This window comes from Drosophila ficusphila, unplaced genomic scaffold (genome assembly GCF_018152265.1).
Source record: "Drosophila ficusphila isolate 14025-0441.05 unplaced genomic scaffold, ASM1815226v1 contig_198, whole genome shotgun sequence".
NCBI lineage: Eukaryota > Metazoa > Arthropoda > Insecta > Diptera > Drosophilidae > Drosophila > Drosophila ficusphila.
In genome coordinates, this window is record NW_025064092.1 from 8,108,348 (window position 1) to 8,124,752 (window position 16,405).

General features: G+C 45.6%; 4 protein-coding genes across 5 annotated transcripts; 3 read left to right on the forward strand and 1 right to left on the reverse strand.

Moving 5' to 3' along the window:
- Positions 1-114: 114 nt before the first annotated feature.
- Positions 115-1,706, forward strand: LOC108095334 (cyclin-dependent kinase 7). The gene is made up of 2 exons (XM_017196414.2): positions 115-267; positions 333-1,706. The coding sequence occupies exons 1-2, from the start codon at positions 202-204 to the stop codon at positions 1,326-1,328; spliced, it is 1,062 nt and encodes a 353-aa protein (XP_017051903.1). The 5' UTR covers positions 115-201; the 3' UTR covers positions 1,329-1,706.
- Positions 1,707-1,829: 123 nt separating this feature from the next.
- On the forward strand, positions 1,830-2,730 carry LOC108095336 (biotin carboxyl carrier protein of acetyl-CoA carboxylase, chloroplastic). Its single transcript, XM_017196418.2, has one exon. It carries the CDS (start codon positions 1,834-1,836, stop codon positions 2,557-2,559), a length of 726 nt encoding a protein of 241 aa, XP_017051907.1. The 5' UTR covers positions 1,830-1,833; the 3' UTR covers positions 2,560-2,730.
- Positions 2,731-2,808: 78 nt separating this feature from the next.
- Positions 2,809-15,335, reverse strand: LOC108095335. Of its 2 annotated transcripts, XM_017196416.2 has the most exons (6): positions 15,005-15,335; positions 9,491-9,574; positions 8,827-9,418; positions 7,809-7,959; positions 3,003-3,119; positions 2,809-2,934 (listed from the first exon to the last, which is right to left on the reverse strand). In XM_017196416.2, exons 2-6 carry the CDS (start codon positions 9,548-9,550, stop codon positions 2,817-2,819), a joined length of 1,038 nt encoding a protein of 345 aa, XP_017051905.1. In that variant the 5' UTR covers positions 9,551-9,574; positions 15,005-15,335; the 3' UTR covers positions 2,809-2,816. The 2 variants fall into 2 exon arrangements, with proteins under 2 accessions (XP_017051905.1, XP_017051906.1); XM_017196417.2 differs by lacking the exons at positions 2,809-2,934; positions 3,003-3,119 and adding an exon at positions 7,155-7,417.
- Positions 3,972-7,000, forward strand: LOC108095333. The gene is given in 3 exon segments (XM_017196413.2): positions 3,972-4,493; positions 4,664-6,060; positions 6,063-7,000. Coding segments are annotated over 3 exon segments (2,280 nt in total). The 5' UTR covers positions 3,972-4,264; the 3' UTR covers positions 6,717-7,000.
- Positions 15,336-16,405: the final 1,070 nt, after the last annotated feature.

Below are 16,405 nucleotides of genomic sequence, written 5' to 3' on the forward strand. Positions count from 1 at the left end.
TCATAATTAGTTTACACTATTAAATATAATTTTGTAATCTTATGACCTAAAAACTAGCTTGCCTTTTTTGAACACTGATGGCGTAACAACCGCCGACGTCTATTGGTAATCGGTCATCGATAACTTGTGCGAAATTTGTTTTGTTTTGGCCGCGCGGCATTTCTTTATTTTTGTGTTATTTATGAATCTTAAGAAGCAACGATGCTACCGAACCTCAACGACAAGAAGGATCGCTACGCCAAGTTGTCCTTCCTCGGCGAGGGTCAGGTGAGTTAAGCAAAGTAAAAAGAACCAACCCGAAAACCTAAAATAAATAAGATTTTCCCTTTCAGTTTGCCATAGTTTATAAGGCCCGCGACACGGTGACTAGTCAAATTGTGGCCGTGAAGAAGATCAAGAAGGGATCCCGCGAGGATGCACGCGACGGCATCAATAGGACAGCTCTGCGGGAGATTAAGATCCTCCAGGAGCTGCAGCACGAGAACATAATTGGATTGGTCGACGTTTTCGGCCAGCTCTCAAATGTCTCGCTTGTTTTTGACTTTATGGACACCGACCTGGAGGTAATCATCAAAGATACCAAGATTATCCTCACTCAGGCGAACATCAAGGCCTATGCCATAATGACGCTGAAGGGTTTGGAGTATCTACATCTCAATTGGATACTCCATCGCGATTTGAAGCCGAACAATTTGCTGGTCAACAGCGACGGCGTCCTAAAGATCGGTGATTTTGGCCTGGCCAAGTCGTTCGGCTCGCCGAATCGCATTTTAACACACCACGTGGTCACCCGATGGTATCGGTCGCCGGAACTTCTGTTCGGCGCCCGGCAATATGGAACCGGTGTGGATATGTGGGCCGTGGGCTGCATTCTGGCCGAGCTGATGTTGCGGGTACCCTTCATGCCTGGAGACTCGGACCTGGACCAGCTGACCAGGATCTTCGCCACGCTGGGAACCCCCTCGGATGTGGAGTGGCCGCATTTGGGCAAGCTGCACGACTACCTGCAGTTCAGAAACTTTCCCGGCACTCCGCTAGAGGACATCTTTACCGCCGCTGGCAATGACCTGATCCACCTGATGCGGTGCCTGTTTGCCATGAATCCGCTGCGGCGGGTGTCCTGCCGGGAGGCGCTTAGTATGCCGTATTTCGGCAACAAACCCGCTCCGACGGTGGGTCCGAAGCTGCCCATGCCCTCGGCCATATTGGCCGCCAAGGAGGGCGCCAATCCGCAGGGCGGCGACGAGAAGCCCCCGCTCAAGCGAAAGCTGGTGGAGACCACCGTAAGAGGCAATGGACTGGCCCAGAAGAAGCGGCTGCAGTTCTAGTGTACACTTCAGGTATCAATAGTTCGTAATATTCTTATCGAGTGCATTGCATTATTTAAGCGAATCCTGTTTTTAATATCCTATCAGGGATTAGTTAGTGGTCTGAAGAAAAAGTTATGAATTCTCCAAAAGAAAAATCCTGAAACCAATCAGGTATTTTCTTTTAAATAGGGAAGTTGTAGGACTTCCAAATTGCCTAACTTTCGTTGCTCTTCCCAACTTATCTTTTCTCATTTTTCATACATGAGCGAAGAAATAAATTAAGGCTTCATTTAAGATGATTTATTAAGTATGTGATTCAAAGCGAAGTAAAATGGGTTATTGCTTAGCTTTTAAATCCTCCGAATTTTAAGATTAAAGCATTCTGTGTGAAAAGTGTTTCGATTCCCAGTTATTTCTAGGGACAATTTGCCAATCGTTATTCGAAACCCATCGGCAATCAAAATTCCCAGTACGTTTTGGTTCCCGCTTTTTTTTTTGCTTGTACCGCGTTAATAGAATCGCGATGCCGATCATCAAGGAGATTAAACAGAAGCCGCATTATCTGGTATCCAGGGACCAACTGGTTGCCACCAAAGTCGAGCAGTTTCGTCGCGAACGCGCCGAGATGCGCCGCAGTTATGGCAACCAAGTCTCCAAAACAAATCTAAACAGGATGCGCTCGAAGCAGAGTGGCAGCGGTGTTTTGCCTGGCAGCCAACCTACGTCCACGAATCTTCCTGTGGAAACGAATGAAGAGCCGCCGAAGGAGGACGGAGATGTGCCACTGCGTCGGATCGCCTCGAGTTTTGCCCAAGTTCGCAACTGTGCCAGTGGCAGTGGCAGTTTCATCGCTCTGCCGCCGGACAGCGAGGACGATGCTCGCGAGGAGCGCGCCGAGGTGCTCATTTCCAGCCAGACAATGCCATTGCCGCCGAGCGAATCTCCTCCAGCGATGGTCGAGGCACCCGCAGATCCCGCGGGCGATCCTGTGGCGCCGCCGGAAGAAGTCCAGGCTGTTGTTCCCCAGCCGAGCCTGCTGAAAGTCCTCCCCGAACCGTTGCAGATCGAATCGCGGGCCACCGAACGCTGGCAGCAGCTGGGCAGCACGGTTTCGGCCCTGTTCCGGGCACGGCGCTACATCGATAGCACGGAGACCCCGACGGCGCAGACCAGGCGGCTGCGAGAGCAACGCGAACTCCTCGAGGCCTTCACACGCCCCTTTTTGCACGATGCCTACAGGCGGGAGTAGACTGCTCCAGTGTTCCCGGAAACCAAAACATAAACCAAAACAGAAGCAAAAACAAAAACAGAAACATAAACAGAAAAACATCAGTATAAACCCCATACAGAGCCATCCCAAACCATTGAAGTTCAACACGAAATAAGTTAATATGTTGTCAATTAAATTCAATTCATTGGATCTCGCATCGCGCAATCCTCCTGGGGCTGGGTGGCAATGGGTGGGCAGCACAGCTGTGGCTCGTAATCCGGAATCGCTGGGCCGGATTAGTAACAGCGGCATCTGTCGCGCGGACACTCCGAGCCGTAGTTGAGGCACTTGTCCATGCAGTACGTGTCGGCTCCCTCCTGGCCCTCCAGCTCGCCGATGGCCACGCACTCTTGCCTGCAGGTTCAAATTTAAATGGTTATTTGAAATCGATTTCGTTATGGTCTTATTTTGGGATTACTTACGGGCAATGACAGGCATCCTCGGGACAATTGGGCGGATAGCGCAGGCAGTTGATCTCGCACCAGTTGTCGATTCCTGGCAGGGATCTGAAGGCCGGAGCACCTATGCACTTCTGGTCACTGAAAGTGCAGATGAGAGTTTAATAACAAAAGCATATATAGTTATACAACAAAAAAGGGAAAGTTCTTAAGTTACGTTTTTTACCTGAAAAAAAAGACATTACCTTTAAACGTTAATTCCTGTTTCAACCCCCCCAAAAAAACCCAGCAGTATTTCCTTGAAAAAGCAAGCAACCCAAGCTAGAACATATAGAATATAGAACAGTATCAAACAGTAAGCTGTGACCTTTTACTGCGTGCTGATAAATTCCCTGTTTTGGAGCAGGAGGCCAGCTTGGAGAAGAGGAGGAGGACCTTCGACGCGAGATGCAGTTGTTCGAGGAGGATCGTCGTCGGGCCGAGCAGCGCCGCTACTTGGCGGGGCTGCGGATTAGCTACGGCAACGCCATCTCCGACTGCAACAAGCGCATCCTCCAGGCCGCATCCTCTTCCGCTCGTCCCCAGCCCGGTAACCAGAATCGAACTCGCAGTGTAGCAAGCACCAGAGCACCGCCGCCGGTCCGCCTGGCAACGAGCAACGCCTACAGTTGGCAGCTGGGCACGCCCCTTTCGCCGGATCGCAGGGAGGCCAGTCCGGCTGTGCCAAAGGAACACCCCGTTGTCCGGCAGTACGAAATGCTGCAGAAGCGCGCCTTGGCCAGCTCCTTGTTGGCCCAATGTCTCAGGGACGCCAACACGGCGAACAAGTAGTGGCCAAATGTAGCGATTCAAATAAAACGATTTTACCTATTTACCTACTCAATTGATAACTTGTTTGTTTTAAGTCCACGATAAGCGAATAGTAATCCAATAATCCGACAGATATGGAACTGTAGTTCAGCAACTTCACTTCACGTATTTCACAAACATTCATTTGCCATTTATAAATTCGATAAAATATTGAGCAAGTTAATGAACGAGCAAATATCGCAGTAGCCATTATTTTTTCGTCGGGCTGTCGCTCTAATTTCATTCCAACATGGACGTCATCTGAGCTCCTGTCTACACGTTGTTCATTTGACCAGTCAGCTAATACAAATACTCAAGGCAGTCGCCAGCTTCCACTCACATAACAACATTTCCGGCCAAACAATATTCCACTTTTCACAACCGAAGATCCGAAGATCGCAGATGCCGCAACAGATCGCCGGCCAGCCGAAGCAACAATGAATCGCAACCGCATCAACCAGATGCGGCAAATGGATCGGGGTCACGAGGGCCTGCAGCAGGTCATCCAGATGCAGGCGACTGGCGCCACTGGAGGGACACACACACAGAACCAGGCTCAAAATCAGTCCCAGAACGGAGGCCATTTCCAATCGCCATCGGTGCAGACGGTGCGCCGCAAGACGACCTACACCCGAACCGAGATGCTGTCACGCGGACCATCGACTGGTGAGTAATGGGTAACCATTCCCTTAGTAGAAAGGTCTAGACTCCAGATATACTCCAGAGACCTGGAAACTAAATTTGGCAAAAGACAAAACTCTATTGCTAACAAAACTATTATATTCAGCAGTAAAAGTAATCACTATTAATTGCTTGATTCGTTGTGTTTGCTTCAGGTCAAAACCCCCGACGCTCTGCCCCGCCAGCTGGACAGGATTGGTCCCTGCCGGTCAACCAGTTGTCGCCGAAACAGCGCTATCCACAACCACCGAAGGTGGTTCCACCCACCACTCCACTGGCTCAGAGCACCAACGTCCCGAATCCGAGCAGTACGCCGCGAAGGCAGCGCAGCTTTCTGCCGCGAGTGGCCAGGCTGCCGGCCAAGTCGCCCAATCGGAACCCGAATCGCTTGAGGCTCCCGGAGGCCGAAGGCAAGTTGGAGCAGTCGCAGATCACACTGGGCAGCCTGAAGAGCGGCCACTTCATGAACTCGCCGCTCGACAGCAAGAGCAGCAGTCCGGTGCGAAGAACCGGGGGAGCAAATGGACCGGTTCCAGGTGTTCCAGATGAGTTCCTGAGTGCAAGCAGCAGCTCCTCGGAGCGCCACAAGATCAAGCTGGCCAAGGCCATCCGTTTGCCGGACGACCAGAACAAGAGCTTCGTCTACCTGTGCAAGCCGGTGAAGAAGGTCAAGGATCTGCTGACCGTCCGGCGACTACGCAACAGTTGCGAGCACCTCAACCATCCGCTGGAGGAGGATCTATCGCTGCTGGAGGACTCGCTGAAGCTGCAGAGAACCGCCTCCGCGGAGGCTCTGCGCAGCGGGGGCTTCAAGCTGCTGCCGCTGGAGGCGGTGACCCAGTCGTCGAGCACCAGCACCTCGAGCCAACTGGACAGCCCCACGCTGGAGGCGCTGCAGCTGCGCCAGCAGCAGCTGGAGGCCCGCTCGGCGGTCAGCCAGGAGCGTCTGCGCTCCGAGCTGCGGGAGGTGCGGCTGAGGCAGCGCCACCTGCGCCAGCTGGAGCAGGACCAGCGGCAGCGGGAGCAGCGCCAGCTGGACCTGGACGAGGTGTGCCAGAATCTGCCGACGTTGCAGCACGAGATCCGGATGCTCCAGCAGCTGGGCGAGAAGCTGGAGGCCACCTTGCGGGCCTCGAACATCCCGAAACCGTTGGCGCCGGCGAAACGGAGGAGCTACCAAATCGTTGAGGATGTGAATAGGCAGTCCTCCTCCTGCCAGTTCTACACGCCGCGCTCGAGTCCCTTCCAGCCGGAGGAGCTGCCCATCACCAAGTTGGGTTGCCTGCGCATCGAACAGACGCCGCTGGTGCAGCAGCGGGTGCAGATCGTGGCCCGGGCCTATCACTTTGGCCTGGTGCAGGAGTTCCGCATCGAGACGAAGACCCTGACCGAAATGAAGAAGGCCGACGACCTGCAGTGCTTCTACCTGCCAGCTCCGCGGGAGGAGCCGCCCCTGCGGGAGCTGGAAACGATGGAAACGGTGCCGCTGCAGCGCACCAACTTCCGCAAGCTGCGGGAGAACCCGAACGTGCTGCTCCAGCAGCTCAGGCCCCCCTCCTGGCGGGCGCTGGCAAGCCCTTCAATCTCCTCGACCAGGATCAGATGTTCTTCAATAGTCTCGCCTACACGGATGCAAAGACTGCCGGCGGGAGCGCCCTCGAGGGATTCGAATTGGCCACGCGGGAGTCGGGCGGCGGCGGTGGTGGGACTACCTTGGCCAATTACGGCGGTGCCATTGCCTACTCACGGCTATCGGTGGGCGTGGCCGCCGGCGATCAGCTGGCCAGAGCGCCACGAAGTCTGAGCCAAGTGCACAATACCACGCAAACGGAACTCGAGTCGCCGCGAAAGAGGAAGGGCAATCCGGGCAATCCGAAGACGGAACCGAAAGGGGAACCGGAACCGGAAGCAGAAACGGAAACGGAGCTCGACTCGCCCGATTTCACACCCAATCCGAGTCCCAGATTGGCCAAGAGAAAGAAGTCGGAGGAGGTGAAACTCAAGCTGCGACGTCAAGAGTTCGAGGAGCTCTTCCCGAAGAAGACGAGGGTCGTCATACGGCGAGTGGCGCCGGAACCGCCCATTCAAATTCGCGTTGAGCCCAAGGTCCGGATGCAGTTGCTCAAAACCGTGCTGGTCGGAACGGTCCAGGTTGCTGTTATTCTAGTTCTAATCATGGCTTTTACCTATCCCGATGTCAGTTGCTAAAGCAACCCCACACAGAAACACACACACACGACACAACAGCATCCATCTCCCAGCTCTTCTTCCAAAATTGTGCAATATTTCGATCAGTGAAGTTAGAACGTTGGACTTAAGTAACACCTAATGGGCAGAGAGGATGTACAGTCAATCCACAGAAATCGAAAACCGAAAACCGATTCGGTGTTCGAGTTCACACTTAGATTTTCGAATTTTTTGTTCTTTTACTGCGCCTCAGTGGTGGCAAGTCGATCAATGTTAATAAAATTTCATGTGCAATGTGAAACATATACTATATGCCCCAGCACCCGAGGTATCGTATCGGTTAGGCGAACCGGTTAAGCGAAACAATATAAATGCATTTATGTATAGGTTTTGTGTTTATTTAAGCATTTATTTATATACAGCAGTGTGTGTGGACCATAACCGTTTGCAGACTTAAAATGTAAGGCGATCGTAAAATTTACCTTTACCCGTTTCGTTATGAACTCTGAATCGATTTTGAGCGGGTATTCCAGCGGGATTGTTCTGTGTTTTGAGTTTTTTCTGATTTTTCGGTTGCAGTTTCGACTAGGCTAGAAAAGTAGTTTTCGAAGCTGTTTTCGAAGCGGGAAGCGGATAAGCGGTTTTAAGCGGGTATCGGGAAAGCTGTCTAGCGGGTAAGCGGTTAAGCCTTGCCTCGTTTGCGCGCATGCCGCGTGGCATTGCTAGAAACCAAAGCAAGAGTTAAAATTGTGCTCGCTAATCTCTCAACAAAAACACACATTTCGTTAGAGAAAGAACATTGAATCGGTTAGGTTTAGACGGAAGCGGTTTAAAAGAATCGGAAGAGACAGCGTACTTACAAGTGAATATTGAAAGTTAATTGTGTATAAATAAATATCTTAGGAAGTATCACAGAAAATTGATTTGTTAATACAGAAAATCATAAAAAAAGCTGTGAAGATGGAGAAGACAAAGTACAATTCCAGAGAGTATAAATAAATAACAATAAATAAATAAACAGGAACTGAAAGCTTTGGAAAATATGAGATCGACAATACACAACTGTAGACTAGCATAATGAATTAATTTTAAGATTTCCAACGCCTCACTTACCGCACAATAAGTGGAAAGATATTGTTGTCCTCCGGCGCCCGATAATCCCGATAGTAGAGCAGATATGGTGACTTGTTGTTTACAAAGATCGGCGGAATGCCACCGCCGGTGTTCGAGACAATCGCTATATCAGCGCAGTTGCGGAAGGTTTCTAGAAAACAGTTTTCAAATAAATAATACAATATAATAGAAAGCCAGAAAGGAAGCTAGCTTCGGCTTGCCGAACCTTTGGTATGTCGTACATGCAAAATAAAGGCTAAACAACATCAAAAATTTGTCGATTTTTTCTTTTGAGTTTTTATATTTTCGATGATTGTTCAAATGACAGCTGTATGGAATGAAATATATGGAAAAAAGGCATAAAATCATAAAAAAAACTTCGTTTTTGGTCGCTATCTCGGTATGTAGTGATCTAAATATATAATATTATGCACTGATGAATTTGTAATAAAATTCTGAATCCGATGGCATTCACACCTAAAAATTTTGAAATAAAAAAATGGCAAACCATTTTTCGCAAAAAATGATTTTAACCAAAAATGCGAAAATGTTTGTTTTGCCCAAAACTACATAAAATTGCCAACAAAAAACCGAGTTTTTTTGCAATATCTCAGGAAGTACTCTTCCAAATGTGGAATGGCATACATCGTTGAATTCGTAATAAAATTCTGATTCCGATGGTATAAACACCCAAAAAAGTTGAAATTTTGCCATTTTTCGCAAAAAATGGCGATGTTACCCCTTACCAAAATTGCAAAAATTGTCAAAAAAAAAATTTTTTTTAATCGTCCAAAAAGTGATTGGGCTCGTTAACTGTGGTCATAAGGTGTTTAAAACAATGTTTGGTTCCGCTGTAAGTAACTTTTTGGCCCTATTACAACCGAAAAACCACTAAAAATGTAGTATTTTTTTTACCAAAATTGTCAATTAATCTTTTCCAAGTTGGTAATTGTTAATAATTAGTAAATACTCTTGGAAAATGTTCATAAGCCATTACTCCAACTAGAGGGATGCTCACCCGCCTTGCCGCATCCGACTGCCTCGGTTCCGTTGGCGCAGGTGCCCCACATGTTGGCGGTGTAGTAGGTCCACTGGAGGACGCACTGGGTGCAGGTGACATAGGGAGGCAGTCGCACCCGGTATCTGAATATATCCTTCTTCTTGGCGTCGCGCGGGATGAGGTAGCGGTGCTCCCGACTGCCGGAGATGAGCAGGGGATATCGGTCGAAGCACTTTTGGGTGGCCTCCTGGCGCGGATTGTTGTTCGGGCAGAGGAACATCTCGAAGCGGCCGTAGTGATTGGCGGTCAGCTCCACCTCGACATCGATCTCCTGGCCCGAGGTGTAGTAGCGGGAGATGATGCCCTTGGCGTACTCCCCGCCAGCTTCGTGGGGTCGCGGCTTCTTTACGTGATAGGCATCCCCGCAGACGCCACAGCGGCCCTTGTTCTGCTCCCATTGAACCGCATAGCCGCCGCAGAAGAGCTCGTTGTCGTTGTAGTTCACCGGATTGGGATAGCCAAATCGCCACATGGCGTTCCTCGCCGGCGGATCCATCAGACGACCGTGTCCCCGCACCGAAATCGCCATTTGGAGGAGCACCAGTCCCAGCTACGAAAACGTATAGCCGGGGATTAAGTGTTCTCGGTTGACTGACCTGCGGCCGACCAACTAACTACTTACCACGCCCACTGGCAAAACGCCCATTTTGGCGGCTGTCAAGTGTCGCATCCACGTCCACATCCCCGAGTCCCGATTCCCAGGTGCCTAGAAAGCAGACGGGGAAACATGATATAGTGCACCAGACGGAGGGCTTAAAATCGAATGCGCTTTATCAACAAACGAGTTTTCGAGATGACCAAACAGTGGAACTCAGTGAAGTGTCATAGATCCTTGTAGGATTATTTCAATAACAATTATTACAATTTTTGTCTTTCGTAAATAAATATGTAGTGGTAATAAATTGCTTCTGTCCGAAAACAAGAAATATATATGGCAACATGTCATTTTAGTTATTTAAATAAAAACTTTAGTTTGCTTAGAGGGAAATAATTTTTATAAACCACTGTGAGGTGAGCAGTACTTGCTGAATTAGCTGCAGATTGCAAGGACGTCCACCTGATCCGCTTTTCGACTTTATGGCCGGTGCCCTTTATAAATAAATTCATGCCCCCACACACGCACACACACGCACACACACGCACACAGTCTCAAAAGGACCCAGACAGACGGGGATAAATGCAAGTATATTTGCCACTTTTTGTTTAAATAACTTTTTTTTTGCCCTGCTCTCGTTCCCTTTGAGGCTTATCTTTTATGTTAAACATGTTTGCTCGCTTGTCAAGGCGCTAAAAAAACCAGAAAAAACTGTCAATGCCTGGTGTTTTTTTTTTGGTGAGGTTTTTCAATTTCGAGCATTACTTTTAATGGCATCATCTAGTCTGCGCAGATTCGATTCCGGGCGAAGGGGGGATCTGCTGCAGAAACGGGTTTACCATACGCAAAGCACTTGAACTTGGTCCGGCCCCCAACGAAATCAAAATACGAAATACGAAAGCGAGCGGAGATTTCTGGGCTAAAAATATATATGCAGATGATCGGGCTCGATTCTCATTATAAGCAAAGGGTTCACTGAGCAAAAAAGGTTTTTGAAAGTCAGTTAGTGTGCTATGGGTTGATCTTTCAGACAAAAATATCAAAGAAACTATTGTGGCTCAAACTGTTTTTTGTTTTTAATATAATCAAGTAGTGTGTTTAAAAATAGAGTGATGAACAAGCACCCTAATTTCTCCCAGTGTGCTCTTATTTATTTGCATTTTTAAAGCCCAGCATTCTGGACTCTAGCCTAACCCATTCCCTGATATCAATATGGCTTATAATCGAATTGATTTGTCCATCGGCAAAAGACCAAAACAAGAAAGAAGAAGACGCCGAGGAATCTCAATATATTCCGAAATGTTTTAGTAAATATTTTCTTTTTGTCGTTGTTTTTAGCCTTTTGGCCGTTGACTCTGTGTGGCAGTAAACTTGGTTGTTTAACGAGCCACAATTATAATTTTTGCAGGGATGTTTCGGGGGCATAAGGAAATTGGCTGTAAATGTGATTTTATATCTCATAAATTTATTATTAATATATTGATTTTTTATTGCATTTCAACGAGCAGTTGTCAACGAAAAATCAACAAAACTGAAAACAATGTTGGCAGGGAGTAAATAAAACCTTACGGTGACTGATTATTTGATGACTAAGTCCTCGAATTATCGTTAAACTCAGTTAGCAGTTCCTGCAAGCGGAAAATGTTCTGCTTTAACCCTCTAAGAAATGTAAGTGTTAATATTAATTTAAAAGGCCAAACGGTTATTTGGCTAAAGGGCTTACGATTTTTCTGGTCTTTACTTTAGAATACTATTTAAAGTAATAAATTTAAAGTGTTAATAACGAGGCACAGGGTTAAGGGTTAAGGTCTCCTTTGATTAAACCCCAACCATCCGATTTTTGCCGCCGATGTAATTAGGCATGAGTGCTTGATTTTTAATTGGACCGCCGAAATCAATAAGCCGCCAGGTGGAAACTGCTTGGCGTTAAATGAGCGTGTTGCACGACAAGGTAAAAATCGACGAGAAAAAGGCTATTTATCGTCTACCGAAAAGGAGTAAATGCTGTGCAAGCGCAAAAAGCGATGGAGAAAACCAGGAGGAAAAAATCTGAAAAATCAGAGCAAAAAAAAAAAAAAAAAAAAAAACGTCCTTGCAATAACCAACAACCAGCAACGTTTATCATAATTGTCAGGCCAATGCTGATGGCCAAATTAAAATGTACGACATTTCCAGCCGGGCGACGATAAATTGAAAACCATGGCAGAAATTAAGTTGTAAATTAACCAAATTGCACGGCCCAAAAAAAAAAGGGCCCACCAACATTGGCCGCTGATTGTTTGTTGTTTTATTAACATTGCGTGTGTTTTCATTACGCAATCGAATTGCAGGACCGGACTCAACCCCCCTTGAAAACTGCAAAAAAATCACTCGAATGAAGTGCAAAAAGAGGAATGTACTTAATGTACTATATATCACCTTATGCAATCGATGTCTTGTACTTGGGACCTCAGTTTTTGGGGGCGTGACAGTGGCCAAAAGCAAGGCAAGTAATAAAGTTGTCAGATGGGCAAACTCACGAAGTGTCAAAAGTCAGGCGAAGGGAAATAGGGCGTTGCGAAATTGAGCAAAACGTTGGCCTACATTGTGTAAATCCCTTAATAAAATCGAATTTTAATTGCACTTAATTTCGAGTAAAAAACGATATAGTAATTGAGAAAATAACATAAAACATACAACAAAATTTAATAAAAAAAGAAAGACTAAGCCCTTAAATCAAACATATGAATATAAAATTTATAATTCGATCACAGCCAGACCACCAAAAAGAAGTTTAAGTGTTTTTCAATTATTTCTTCCGCTTGCCAAATTAACAATTCGATTTCGAAGGTACTCTATTATTATGGCGCCGGACAAGAATGAGTAATCGAGTATAAAGGCCCACACAAAAGAAGAACTTGGCGAATGGGCGACATGAATAAATCACAAATAATGATATCGATACGCATTATAATAAACACCACACGTCAATATTTTCGTACAAGTCACGATTCTGTAAGCGGCATGACAAATTGATCATCCGCAACTCCCTTTACCCCGTGAATTCCCCCTGATAATATTATAAGACCCCTTTTGGAGGTCGCCCGAAAAATTATTCAACTGATTTGCAAACTGGAACTGTAGAATGTAAATCGGTTTATAAAAGCTATTTTCTAGCATTTCTCCTTCTTAATTGCTTTTCGAAAAATCACTAATTGGTTGGGGGAGCGGTAAGTTCGGAATTGGCACAAAGAAATAAATCTAAAGCCATGAGACGAATATTTTGTATACGAAATTTGTTTACATCGCGCATTTCTTGTTCTGCCTGATGGTTCTTTGATAGCTCTACTTTCTGCCTAAATAAAACATAAATTTGTTTAACACACCTGTAAGTGTTTGTCAAAAAAACAAAAAAAAAAAGTATGAAATCAACTCTTTGTTGTTGAATTTTAAACTCAGATATTTTTTCTGTTAAATTCAGTTAATTTAAATAACGATTTGATGTTTTCAGATTAATTAATATCATTACAAAAATGTAATTTATTTCTATTTCTTTTATAGCTGTTAAACACCCTTCCTTTTAGCCTAATTTTATTTTGTCTTCGTGTACGACTTCTCTGATAGATCGAGGTGATTCTTTTCCAGGGGGAAGTGCGGGTGTTATGGGGTATATTGGGTGTCCAATTCGATGGCCCGGACTCCTCACGAATTTCAATCACGTTGGCAAGCATGCAAAGCATGGAGCATCAAACATGCGTAAATTTTATAATCAAGACAGGGCTTCAATTGATCGGCGATCGGTGATCGGATCGAATCAATGCTATATAGCCAGCCGACTTCAAGGCAAAAAAAAATGTGTCATTGTGTCAATTGGACTGCTGTTGTCCAGTTGTCCAGAAAAAAAAACCGCAAATGAATCAAGCTTGCCAACTTGCCAACGATTGTCGAAAACAAATGGCCCAATTAATGGCTTAGAATCGAGTCGGCCGAAATGCACAAAGACCGCCCAAATAGTTAGGCAAAATATCCAGTTTGGTTTGAGGCATCGCACAGATATTTCCGTTTTGAAAATTTCTTTTGTTAGCACTCCCGCCTGAAATTTATGGCCAACTGACAGGCGTGAGAACAAGCGTGCCAATCTCTTTCGAGTCCAGAAAATGAAATGAATGGCAAAAAAACTGAGTCTGGCAACTGGAACTGGCTGGCTGGCTGGCTGGGCATCCTTGTCACTCTTGGTATTTAAAAAGTGTTAATCGAAAGCGAAACGGGGGGTCAGTTACCGTCGTAACGGCCCCAACGAAGGTCAGTTTTGGAATGGCAGCGAAGGAGGCTCGCGGAGTTATCAGCTGATGGTTATCGAGATCCCTTGCAAGCTGCACTGAGAAAAATTCAGTTCTTTAAACTATAATTTCTATATATATTCTAGGATCAAAAGAAGAAGCAGTTACAGTAATTTGAACTGACAAATAAGTTTCCCAAGCTTAAACCTTAAAAATTTATTTATTCACCATTGCACTTTAGTAATTAAACAACCATCCTCACCGTTTTCGGTAGAAAGTTGCAACGAAAACGAAATTGTCTTGCGCAACAATCGAAATAATCGAACTTTTGCTTTCTATCGGGCTGCCCAAAATGCCGAGCTCCAAAAACGGAGAGCCGCCAACGTGAGGCCCATGATACAGGGCTTGTCTATATGCTATATACGCTATATAGGCTGACAGAGCAGTGATTTCTGTGCAGGCGAGACACTTTGAGTCACGGCTAAGAGTTTTCGGGGGTCTTCTCGATTATTTGGGCCCTCGGTTACTCACAGCTCACAGCTCATTGAAATGCACGCGTAAAGCTCGTAGCGGGTTCTATGGCATTAACTGCACTTGGATCCCCTTTTGACCATTCCGCTGGGCCTTCCATTTCCACTTCGGCATGCCGATCAGGTACTTGTCCACTTTTCAGTTCAACAGTCCAACAGTTGGGACGGGGCTTCTCGGGAGATTCGGGGCTAATTCGATTGTTTGAATGACAGCAGAGCGAGGTGGGAAAAAGGGAAAAAGGAGCACTCCGCATTGACGAACAGGTGCAATCGGAATTTCGCTGGCCAGTGTCGCTGAACTCCTAATATTTCTCGGCGACGTTTTTATGAAACGCTTTCTGCTCACTTTTATGTGGTATTATTTTGGGCATAAAAACGCCTCCTGTTTACTTTTATGATACTTTTTGTTCTGCCTCTGAATTTTAAATGCAACAAGCGTAGGGATAAGTTACGCCTATAATAATTAAACAAAAAATTTAAAGCAATTAGGCTTACGAAAAAATATGCCTACAACTGATTAATTAGTTTCCAAAAACGAATCCAAAAGTATTTTCTTTCGGACAAATTTCACTTTTACTCTGAAAATAACTTTGAGCTCTTGAAATTAAATTTCTTGTTTGCTGAACTATATTTAACTTCACTTTTCCTTATTATTTAATAATTGATCATCAAAAAAATCCACAGGAAAAACAGTCACTTAAAAAATAAGTTTCACAAATTGTTGACCATAAACTTGAACTTGGGTAAATTACCTGAATATTTTCGTGTAATTTACGCTGCACTCCGTAAATAGTTGGCACTTAAAATTGTTCACGCACACACAAAATGCACAAGATAAAAAATAAAATTCGAAAAAAAAAATCGAGGTATTGTAATGTTAATTGAAATTTACAAAATTCCAGGAAACTTGAATTTTCGATTCCTGCAAGCTTGAAACTTTGATGTACAATTTTTCCAAAAATTCCTGCAAGCCGGCTTGCATAGGCGTTTTTCGGGGCGGCGGGGGCGTGGCGGTGCGATCCGTTGTTGTGCGTGTGTGTGTGTGTGTTGGGGCGCGTGCTTTGCGTCTGCGCAGCGGCAACGTTCTGAGTTCGTTTGCCGCTCGGCGATCGAATTTCAACGACTTTTAAGTGCGCGGTACGGCGGCAGAAGGTAGGCAGCGACGCCGGCAGAGACGCCGGCAGTGGCAGCAACAATGGCAACAATAACAGCAACAACAACAGAAACAACAACAGAAACGCCAACAACAGCAGCGGCGACAACAGGCAAAAACAAATACTCAAGTCTTATACGCTTCCGAGTCCCATCTTATTATGCCATGCCCTTTCAAAAAGTATTGTAATTTTTGGTCAACAGCTTGTAAGGAAGTAACTGAAAAATACAGTCAAATATCTCGATGTATACGCACTATATAGTGTACAAAATAACTGACTTAGAAATTGATAAATTGTATCCCAATTTTTGGAAGAATATCTAAAGAGTATTTAAGGTTCGTATCGTTTAAGCTAACTTCCTATCTCGTTTTTATTTTAATATTGGCTACGCAGCGTCGCTGTTGACGTCGCTGTTGCCGTCGCTGTCGACGTCGCTGCTCAGGCTGCGCATGCGTAATGCGTTGGTGTTGCTGCCGTCGATGTTTTTGCTGTTGCTGTTGCTGTTGCCGATGTTGCTGTGGCTCATGTTGTTGTTGCACTGATGTTGCTGCTCCTGACGGCAATGCTGCTGCTACTGTTGCTTAGTTGGTTATGATTTTTTAGTTGTCATTGGACTTGTCTTTGTTTCTAGGACTTCAGTTGTCGCTGGCGCAGTTGCAACATGCAACTAGCAACTGTTGCTGCTGCTGTAGCTGTGGTATATAAGTCAGGTGAAGCCTCATCAGAGCTAAATTTTTTTCTCCTTGTTTTACAACCTGTTAACCCTTACCTTCTTAATCCTTAGTCCGGTTTTTATTTCAATCATAGTTAAATATTTTTAAACATAAATTAAATTATTTTAAACAATGAGCTGTTTCTTCCTACTGAATATATAATATTTTTGATTTATCCACAGGACTGATAGCTGTTGAAAGCACGCTTGAAATTAGAAATCTCTGTTGAAATAGAAGCATGCACTACTTGAGGTAATTACCCCATTGGGCCACCAGCTGATTAATT